The following is an 11,584-nucleotide window of genomic DNA, read 5'->3' as shown; positions in this document are numbered from 1 at the left end:
ATTACTAACAAAGATAGACATTTAACTAACAAAACAGCTTTCAGTGGCCTAATCATCCATGCTTAAGCACACATTTAGCATCCAAAAGATATGAAATACAACATTCTTATTTAAGAGTAAATTCCAAATTATTTAGCCACACAGCCATTCAAGTTCCTTCTCTGGATAACTCAATATTTCTTCGCCTACTTAAAACACATTAACTGGGGAAGGAATTCTTTAGTTTGCTAAAAGCCAGATCATGTATACATACATGTATATGTATATATGCAAAAATGTATATATGCACTTTGAAACTTGCAAATAGAAATAAAACGTCAGGCAGTATAAATCTAGATTAGTGATTGTTTTGCATTTTAAATATGATTCCTCTGGTAATGTTTACTCTTTATGTAACAAAAATAAGCATGTATATATGCTTACATCATCAATATATTTTAGATCATAATCAGTATCATTAAACATCCATCCATAAGGTTATTCTTTTCAAGTTTAGACACTACCAGTATTGGGAACTATGTTTTTCCCTAAAATAAATTATTTTAATACTTACTATTGAAATAGCAAATTATTATTATTATTATTATTATTGAGACGGAATCTCGCTCTGTCACCCAGGCTGGAGTACAGTGGCATGATTATTGTTCACTGCAGCCTCAGTCTCCTGGCCTCTCCACCTCAGCCTCCTGAGTAGCTGGGACTACAGTTGCCATGCTACCATGCCTGGTTATGTTCAAAATTTTTTTAGAGACGGGGGTCTCCCTATGTTGCCCAGCCTGATCTTGAACTCCTAGACCTAAGCGATCCTCCCTCCTCAGCCTCCCAAAGTGCTGGAATTACAGGCATGAACCACTGTGCCCAGTGAAATAGCAATTCTTTGCTAACTGATATGGTTTGGCTGTGTCCTACCCAAATCTCATCTTGTAGTTCCCATAATCCCCACGTGTGGTGGGAGGGACCAAGTGAAGATTAGGGGGACGATTTCCCGCATCCTGTTCTTACAATAGTTAGTTCTCATGAGATCTGATGGTCTTATAAGGGGTTTTCCCCTTAGGTGGGCTCTCATTCGCTCTCCTGCCGCTCTGCAAAGAGGTACCTTCCACCATGATTGTAAGTTTCCTGAGGCCTTCCCAACCAGTAAGTACCAGTAACTCATTTGTATTGTTTTGTATTATACAAAACTCATTTGTATTGAGACTACTTTCTAACTACATTAAAATAATACTTTAATATATTTTGATTAATCTTCAGAACAGAAAATGGTTAATGCCATTTAGAATGCTAAACCTCAATTAAACAAATGACATATAATTCCCTGTGTAGACTGGTATGTTCATACTTTGGGGAATAAATGACAAAGGCTGACTTTAGCCATAGTCTTTCCCTCTTATATATTTGTGAGCTCTTTAAGTCTTCAGGAATTCAGTAGAGTTGTCCATTAAAATGGAAGAAAGATGTTTGTCATTTCTACTAGTTTGGTACATTCAACTTTACCTAGTAAAGGTAGCTGATAAACTCATTCATACAATTTACCTTTCCATCTCTAAAGGTGGAAAGGATTTGTCCAGTCAAAGAAATATTTTCAGTGTTTGGGGATGGTTGGGGGATGTGTGTATTTTCAAATCGTTGGGGGAATGTGGTGTTCCAACAATAGGGAACCTGAAATCTGGCTTCACAATCTTCAGGCTTCCTCTAAGGCAACACCAATCCAGCTGACTACTAAAACAACTAAGCTTAGAATGGTTTTGAATCCTCACCTTCTACAGAGAGGAAATTGGAAGGTTGATCTGTTTCTGAAGTTGCCAACACCTTTTCATGCACAGTAATGGCATCAAAGGGACAAGTCATCACAGGTCTCTTTTGAGACCAGGAAAACCTGGTCTGTTTTAACATGTTAAAACTCCTGTTTTAACAGAGGAGTGTCTAAAATAAGAGTACCTATTTCAATTAGGCCCACAGAGATCAGGTGAGAAGTATGGCAACTAGGATGGTAGGAAATGCATTTTGGCCAAAAAGAGAGTACCAGGTTTTTTCTAAAGACATTCAAATGCAAATAGTAAAATATACATCCCTGTGCAAGTCAAACAACGTAAAGCCTATAGGCTGACAGCTTCCTCTATCTGTTCTATAGGGTCACAATCTTGAGCCCCTTTTCATTAGCTCTTGCAATAACCAGATACTCCCCTCAGAGCACACAGTACAGTGTGTGCAACATAATCATCTGACAGATGATCATTTTATGTTTTCTAACAGGTGTTATCATTAGTATTGACATTTTCATATCACATTCTACTTCTCTGGTACTCTGAAATTTCCCCCATAAATAACTTTTTCATTTGGTAACAAAATGTGGCTTTGGGCTGTACCCTTTTCAGTAACAGAGATATTCTTCTATTCTTTCTATGGCAACCTCTTGTTTGATTACAATTGTTAAATTTTTTTGTGTGCCTAAAGAAAAGTTAGAAAAAGCAGGTTTAAAAAAAAAAAAAAAAAAAACAGTATTTTTATTAAGCTCAATCTATAAGAACCAAGCCCTTATTTCTTATTCCTTAAGGGCTCAAAAGTAACTGTTTTCTTTTTAGCAAAGGATAGGGTAACATTACAAATTTATAGTGACAGTGATTGTGAAAACTACCACCACAACACTTTATAAACGTAGCCAAATCAGACGAGCTCTCTGTCTTTTATGTGCAAATTCTTTTGTGGTGTCCATGTTTGACTGAAACGAAATAAGTCACTAGGACTTACATGTTCAAAAATAAAACTTAAAAATGTTCAGTCCCTGGGAATATTGAGAAAAAATTATTAATGTGAAACCACCAAATCTTAGGCTTATTACATTCACAAAGATTAGTCTCGTGTACAATTATTTCTTAAAAAGATAGTTTTGTTTTGTTTTGTTTTTTTTAAATTTAAGTAGCAGAGTTTATCTAATTGTTCTTCTGGGAAAATAATAAAGATCATTCTTTTGAAAAATTACTAAATAAGAATAAAATTTTTAATTTTAGCAGCAACCAAAAAGAGCAAAAAAGGTAAGAAAAGGACAACAATAATAAATCTTTATTGAGATTTTTTAACAAAATAATTTTTAAAAACAAAAGCTCCCACATGTAAACAAGAAAGTAAATAAGTTAGATGGCATTATTATGTACATCCAAGAATCAAAACATGTTCTGGTAAACATTCCATTATCCAGTAAAATGTTTTGACCCATCACTGTTAAGAGAAACTGTGTATTTAATACTACCAATAACGAAACCTAATCTTTGAACATTATAAAATGGTTTACGGAATATAAACTATACAGTTTAGTTTTTCGTTCCTCCTAGCAATCCGTGTCACATGTATAGTAGTCCTAAGATGTATTTTGTCAGTATTAGCCCAAAATGTCCACCATCCCAAATTAACCAGGTTATACATATCTCCTCCAGTTTTCATGGTAGGATGTGTTAGAACCCATATATTACAACATCGTTTTTCAGAACTAACCTAATCCTAACTTCTATTCTAACGAGTCTGGCACTCCTTCATTTTCTCTGTCTACACATTCATTAGATACCATGGCAATTTCACCTTAAAAAATACTGCTAATACACATTTAGACAGTAATTTCTGGTAAAATTGTGGTTTATTTATCAAAAAAAGAAATTATTTTTAAAATGTAGGTCAAGCATTGTCATAGTTGTAGTACTTAATTGAGAATAATGGCTTCAATTTAGAAGATTCAATATACACATTCAACAAAATTAAAGTTTAAATTATAATTCATATAATTATAATCCTCACTTTTTAGATGGCCAAAATATATTGTTTACTTACTATAAAGTGTTATTTATTCATTGTCTATTTTTACTAATTATATTCAATGCACAGTAATGGCATCAAAGGGACAAGTCATCATAGGTCTCTTCCGAGACCAGGAAAACCTGGTCTGTTTTAAGAGAGGAGTGTCTAAAATAAGAGTACGTATTTCAATTAGGCCCACAGAGATAGGAAAGAGCCAGGATAATCTTTGTAGTGAGGCCTTGCTTTTGGTTTTAAATGTAATTCTTTTCTGCCAGCTGAAATAATTTAAAGATGTGCACAATAGATCTGTGCTATTTAAGGCAGGTGCCAAGCACATTTTGAAAGGTAATAAACTTACCAACTAGAATGTTCTCCCAACGGAAAAAGAAAAAGAAAAGCTATGACAGTTTTTGTTTAAGACAGATGTTTAAATAGCACTCTTCTTTTTGACCATTTAAAAATAATTTGGCAGCTGTAACTGCCTATGGTCATAACACATAATCACTTACAAAAGACAAGCAACAGATACAGAATTAATGATATACTTTTAATATTTTTACAACCCTCTTTAAGTTGGTGCCTAACGGCATTTAACAAGATTTTTATATTCAGTGAAAAAGATTTAGAACATAAACTGACATGAAGTAAGGAATATAATTTCTCTGTGCCATGCAAAAGAGAAGTCAACTTTTTACACATCATCACTCCTAAATAGTTCTAATTAAAATCCAAACTGTTTCCATTTTTGCATCATTGTCATTCTTTGGCAAAAGATTCAAAATAGCCATGGGTTAGGAAACAACTGTTCACTCACAGTCTCCATTTTTTTTTCCCGCAAAATACATGTGTTTTGTAAAAGAAATCTGCACTGTGCTTGGTTTATACTACATAATTATAAGTAAGCAAAATATTGTGACTTTTTTTTGACTAATCTACTCCTAAAGCCTTGAGTTGCCGTTCAATCTCTTCATCTGAGATTGTAGCCTTTGAAGTAGAGGCAGATGGTAAGCTTCCAGCAGCTGATGGAGCTTTGGCCATCTATATTAAACAAAGAAAAACAAAAACGTGCATTAGCAAACATTTGGACTAGGACATAACAGGATGTGCTGTACAGAGGTCTCTTTAATTTACTTTTGAAACAGAAATAAAAAACATGTACCTAACAGTAAAAACAAAACAATTAAGTGACAAAGGTGGTAGGTAGAAACTATTTCCAACTAAGAAAAGATGATGTTCATACCTTTCCAGAAATTTCAATTCCAATTTCATCAAGAACTTGATTCACAATATCCTGGCTTTCTTCTTCATCATCAGAACCGTCAAAGATGTCATCAAGTGTGTCATTGACTGGGGGATAAGGGAGAAGGAGCAAAGCATTTACTTTCAAACAAATTTCAGATTAGATTTATATATTTACAGTCTAGCTCAACTATTATTTTGTATATTACAGAAAGCAAATTCAGTGAACTAAAAAAATCCTTCAAAATGTCAGTGAAGTACATTGATAAATACACATTTGAGCCATTAAATCTGGAATAATGTTCATTTCAACACAAATTATCCTATAGTAAACAAGTCTACTCTGTTTTTTAAAAAATTACATCTAATAGACAAAAACCATGTGATATTCACAGCCACATGTTTAAGACTTTTAAATATTATTTCACAAATTGTATTCATTAAGCTGGTAGAGGAAGAATATGCAAGAATAAAATATCCTGTTAATATCTGGAAAACAATTTACTCTTTTTATATCTATAATCATATTTTTATACCTCTTAAATTTACATTCAAGATACATGTAGAACATTCTAAAGAAATCTAAGATTCAGTATTTTAATAAATTTGCCTAAAGAATGATGTCCGATTTAACAGGATTATTACTGCTACAACCTTTCCTACCTCTCTTCCCTCCCCAAAATATTTATTGAAAGCACTCTGTATAGAATGCATCATGTTGAGTTGTGGGGAAACAATTTTTGATGGATTGAGATTGTGTCTTTTTTATCTTTGAAACTGGGCACCTCGTGCCTGAAATGCAATACAAATACAATGGGTGTATAGACGGAGAAAAATAAAGACTTCGGGTAGTTGACACTTGAGTATAAAAGAAAAAATATTCAACAGATTGTGGTAAGAGAAAAGATAAATGATTACAAAGTTTCAGAGAAGGAGATTACATCCAACTGGGAGGAAGTAACATGTGAAGTACTCTGGCAAGGATACATAGGGTTTAACCACACAGAGATACAAAAATGGAATGGCCTGGGCAAAGTCATGGTGAGGCAACAGGGACACAAGCAAGAAAGAATAAGTTCTTCTGTTTGGTTGTTATTTAAGGTACATAAATGGAAAATGTCTGGGAGAAAAAAAAAATTACAGCAGTTAGCCTAAAATTGTTCCTCTCCTGGTATCTGGCGAATGTCCCCAGAAGACGACAGACAGGTAACCTAGTCTGATTTCCTTGTAATCATGTTGGTAACTGTGGCTCCTGAAAAACAGGCTTAATGTTTACTACAAGAGTCTTTGTCTATGGAATGGTTGTACCAGGGTGTCCTGGTTTAGGACTGCTATAGTAACAAACCTATGATCTATGGGTTTATGCACCATGACTCCCTGGAAAATGTCACGTAAGGTAGGCAGTCATCTAGGGTATAAACTGAAGATGTTTCATAACCTAAATACTTCCTTCGTGTTTTTAATTTAAAATTTGGGGATTTTATCTTGTAGTAAGCAGAAAACCCCTGAAGGAATTTAATCAATATGCTCAGAGGTAAGATCCTGGAAAAAAATAATTTAGCCATATGTTACTCAGATGTAACTTAGCAAAGTAATACGGGAGATGTGAAGTCCAGGTCATGAGGAGTTTATAAGTCCAGGTCATGCGGAGTTTATAAGTAAAGAAGTGGTTGCAGGAAAACAAAAAAAATGAATGAAGTAGATAGAAGAAAAAGATGAGAGAGGTGTAATCAGACTAACAAAGAACGCTTTCAGAAAAAATGTAATAATGCTCATCACAGGTATACTGTAAGATTTCCCAAAGATCTTGTGTCTTAACTTAAATGTGAACAAGCTTTGGAGCAACATGGCAGAATATAAATTCCAACTGGAAAAAGATATGTTGATTTACACCTTGAATTTATTTTGGGATGAAAATATTGTTAGTGTATTTTACTAGGTTGTTAAAAAAAATGAGTAACCATCAATAACTACTATTATACTACAGACTAATTTGCAATGTATTAAAAAACAAATGAGAACAACTGCAGTAGGTATTATAGATATCTGATTAAGTAAGGGTTATTGATTCTTTTCATTATAGCTTAATGGAAAAGTTCATTTCTCTGGTAAAGACTGCCATCACTGGCATTGGAAACCACATGTTTAATACTATGATCATTATATAAATAACAGTTTATATAATAAACAGTTCTCTCAGTCATTAAAATATGATTGATGATGTTTCAACAACCTGAAAAAACTCAGAGTTTTCAAACTAAAGGCCTGAAGTAAAAACTACAGAACTTTGGAGCTGTCAAAGATAAACCGGCAATATCATTACAACCGCGAATAAAAACAGCTGTCCTGAAATAGAATACTGGAATAATAATGAGTTTATTCACCCTGGCAACTTAATTCGATACTATTTTATACACTAAATGTTATTAAATGCTGTTAAACTAAAATACTAGCAGATAAGCAAAGCTAAACTGGTATATCCCTACACAGTTGTAAAACATTTATTTTTTCTATTTTTCATGTTTTATAGTTGTAAAACATTTAGAAAACATACTTTCAAAACAATGATTTTGTAAATACATTTCCACCATAACATGCAATTAGTTTATATTCAAAAAGACAAAAACTAAATATTAGAAGACTCTTGTGTGAGGGAAAAAAAATGAGAATAAAAACCAAAAAAAAAAAAAAAGAGCTCCATTACCTCTACCCCTAATACAGGCAAATCTTCTATAGCACCAAAGAGTCGACATAACTCTGAAACTGCCTGACTTATATCATGAAGAATTATTTACCTCACAAGTTGGTTTTGGTATGGTAATCGATAAACTAAAACTGCTAAAGCCAATGTGTAATAGAGATATGGCATAACATATTTTATACCTTTCCCTCAGAAAATACAAATAGAATTTTGAGCCTGTCATTTTTGGTTTCATCATTTCTGCCTTCGTGAATGAGAATATGAGACTGAAAGTAAATAAATGTCTAATTTAAAGATAAGAAAACTATACATTTCATTATAACTTATTAAACTTACTCATTTCTTCAGTCATCTCCATTTTCATGTTTTCCTTCTGGAAATTCTGCATTGTTTGTAATGTCTTTTGTGGATCCATCTTCTTGTTAACTGCCTGCATTGTCTTTAAATGTATTTACAAGATTCATGTTACTTTCATAATTCTGAAAATTTTACTATGAAGTCAGTCAAAAGGGAACACATCAAATATAGACAGGCTTTTAAAAGATAGCCATCCTACCGTAATCAAACATAGAGTGTTAAATATTCTAGAAAAAAATGAAATAGTCATTTGGAAACCATCTGCTTAACATCTATATAATAAAGACCAGTGTGGAAAATCTCATCTGAACAGCAGGCAAGAAATTATGTAATAAAAAACATTATCAGCATAAAATCCTTTGCTCTTCAAATAGGAAAATTAAATTTACCTGTTTATGTGGCAAGTAGGTAATGTCAATAAATTTTTAAATTTAATTTTTATAAAAACTTTCATTAACATTTTTAATGTCTAAATTTAAAAAAATTAGAAGATATACTAGCATACATAATCTACTAACACATTTAAAACGATGGTTTAAAAAAACATAAAAATGTGAGTTTTGAAAAACTATGTAAAAACAATTCTCTTACATTATACATTCACAACTCATTTCACTAAGAGATTAATGTTCTCTAGTATCACCAAAATTTATTTAAAATCATGTGTCGTGTGCTTACATTTTGGTTAATGACCCACAGCATATACGACAGTGGCCCCATAAGATTATAATACTCCATTTTTACTATACCTTTCTTATGTTTAGCTATGTTTAGATACACAGATACTTAAACCATTATGTTACAACTGCCTACGAAATTCAGTACAGTGTAGCCTAGGACCAACAGGCTATACCATATAGCCTAGATGCGTAGTAGGCTATATCACCTACGTTTATGTAAGTATACTCCAAAATGTTTGCACAATGACGAAATTGCCTAAGATGAATTTTTCAGAATGTTAAGGCAGGCATGACTGCATTTTTATATATATGATGCATAATATATGCATGATAAAAATATATGTATGCATGATAAAAATATATGTGTGCATTATATAGCTAATTCAGTATATTAAAAGAAGCCATACAATAGAAAACACGTTGATTTCAAAGATATGAAGCAAACAGTCCTTTCTCAACTGCATGCAATGCTGCAGTCGAAGTATTCTTTCCAAGTATGACACTGCACTCCCCTCCTCCCTGCCCACCCCCAACACACCTAACTCTCTAGTGGCTTTCCAGTGCTCTTCAGTGCTGAAAGTCAAATTCCATAATTTGCCTATGAGCCCCAACATGGATTAAACTTTGCACTACTGCCCTCTAGACACATCTTTCATTCCTTAAACGCGCTACGTTTTCTCTTGCCACTTGAGGCCAGGAGTTTGAGACTAGCCTAGCCAACACGGTAAAAACCCATCTCTACTAAATATACAAAAATTAGCGAGGCACGGTGGCTCACACCCACAATGCCAGCTACTCGGGAGGCTGTGGCAGGAAAATCGCTAGAACCTGGCAGGCAGAGGTTGCTGTGAGCCAAGATTGCACCATTGCACTCCAGCCTGGGCAACAGAGCAAGACTGTCTCAAAAATCAGACAATCAAAAAGAATAAGGTAACTGAGAAACAAAATGTATACTGAAACGTTCTCTCTCTCTTCTTTTTTTTTGAGACAGAGTCTCTCTCTGTCACCCAGGCTGGAGTGCAGCGGTGTGATCTCGGCTCACTGCAACCTTTGCCTCTCAGGTTTCTGCAATTCTCCTGCCGCAGCCTCCCAAGTAGCTGGGATTACAGATGCCCACCACCATGCCCAGCTAATTTTTGTATTTTTAGTAGAGGTGGGGTTTTGCCATGTTGGCCAGACTGGTCTTGAACTCCTGGCCTCAAGTGATCTGCCTGCCTTGACCTCCCAAAGTGCTGAGATTACAGGCATGAGCCACCATGCCCGGCTTGAGGCTTGAAACTTTCTCTTTTTAAAGATTATAATGTGTCACTGTACTTTTTGTACTTCACAAAATGGATGCACTCTACTCTTTATTTGCACAAATGTATTGGGTATATATAAAATTTTGTTACACACATATAATGCATAGTGATCTAGTCAGAGTGTTTAGGGTGTCGACCACCCAAGTACAATATATTTTGTTAACTATAATCTCCCTACTCTGCTATGAAAGATTGAATTTATTCCTTCTAACTATAAGTTTGTAGAGCATTTGACTTTCATGTGCTCTGCTGTCTCAAACGCAATTACAGTTAACACTCCTTACTTGTGGATTCCATATTTGAGAATTTACCTACTCATTAAAATGTATTTGTAACCTCAAATGAATACCTGCAGTGTTTTAATGCTTATCTGTGGACATTTACAAAGCAGCAAAACATCTGAGTCACCCAACATGCACATTTCCAGCTGAGGTCAAACAAGTTGATGTTCTGCCTTCTTACTGCAAATTAAGTGTCCTTTCCACAGTTTATTTAGTGTCACATTTTTCTCACTTTTCTACTTTTTGTTGGTGATTTCACTGATAAAAAATGATCCCCAAACATTGTATTAACATGCTGCCCAGTGTTCCTAAGTGAAAGAAGGACATGATGCGCTTTATGGAGAAAATATATGTTAGATAAGCTTTGTTGGGGAATGAGATATAGTCCCATTAGTCATGAGCTCAATATGAGCAAATCAACTATCTATTATATATGGCATCTTTAAACAGAAACACAAGGTTAGTTAGGTACAGATTAGGTGATGAAAAAATGTTGTGGGCAAAGGCTCACAGAAATATAACTCAGTATTTCCCCTGGGAGCAATGGTTCAATATGCACTATTTCAGTGTTCCCAACTTCATGGGACATAACTACTATGAATAACAAAAAATTGCCCATGTATACCATTTCCCTATCACAAAGCTTGTACTTTCCTCTGAAGCTTTTTTTTTCTTTTGCACTTCATATTCATAATCCCTCTTCTGTACATCTAACCTCTAATGATATTCTTAAAACCTCTGTCTTATGCAATGTCTTTTAGATCACCCTACTCAAAGGTCTGTGCAATTCATAAAGCTTAGCATGATTGATATATAGTGGGTAGGTTCCTAGAGACATATCTTAAGCTCCCCCAATTGAACTATAAAATTTGTGAAAGCAGAGCTTCTGTCTTAGCCTCTTTTGATTACTAACAGTATCAAGGAGTGCTTTATTTATTAAATGACTGAAAGATTCAGAGTCCTTTAAACTCTACAGTAAAAACACTGATTATAGATATAGAAAAATGTGTTTGTGTGTGTATGCAGTAAGTTAAACATCAGTTCTAGACATTCTGATAAATCTTTCCTACTATTTATGTGACCTTCTGACACATTCATAAAAATGAATCAAGAGGAAATTATCACTCAAAGGTAGTCACAACATACAATGAGATAAGAAGGTCAAAAATCATCTGACAATTTGAGGGGAAAAAAGCAAATACTTTTAAAAGTCAATTTTATAAAATTAGAAGCTACATG

The 11,584-nt window shown here is 34.0% G+C and overlaps 1 protein-coding gene across 3 annotated transcripts in view; it reads right to left on the bottom strand.

Annotated features, from left to right (window-relative positions):
- Positions 1-3,033: 3,033 nt before the first annotated feature.
- The window catches only part of CHMP2B (charged multivesicular body protein 2B), a 29,534-nt gene continuing 20,983 nt past the window's right edge, over positions 3,034-11,584 (bottom strand). For all 3 annotated transcript variants that reach the window (XM_011976672.1, XM_011976685.1, XM_011976677.1), the window contains 3 exons: positions 8,063-8,165; positions 5,027-5,133; positions 3,034-4,824 (listed from right to left, as the gene is read on the bottom strand). In XM_011976672.1, the coding sequence (XP_011832062.1) occupies positions 4,714-4,824; positions 5,027-5,133; positions 8,063-8,165 (321 nt within the window). In that variant the 3' untranslated portion in view covers positions 3,034-4,713. The remainder of the gene's footprint in view (positions 4,825-5,026; positions 5,134-8,062; positions 8,166-11,584) is intronic.

The sequence above is a fragment of the Mandrillus leucophaeus genome, unplaced genomic scaffold (genome assembly GCF_000951045.1).
Source record: "Mandrillus leucophaeus isolate KB7577 unplaced genomic scaffold, Mleu.le_1.0 Scaffold102, whole genome shotgun sequence".
NCBI classification, from domain to species: domain Eukaryota; kingdom Metazoa; phylum Chordata; class Mammalia; order Primates; family Cercopithecidae; genus Mandrillus; species Mandrillus leucophaeus.
Note: the sequence above shows the minus strand (reverse complement) of the source record. Positions and strands in the feature narration are given on the sequence as shown.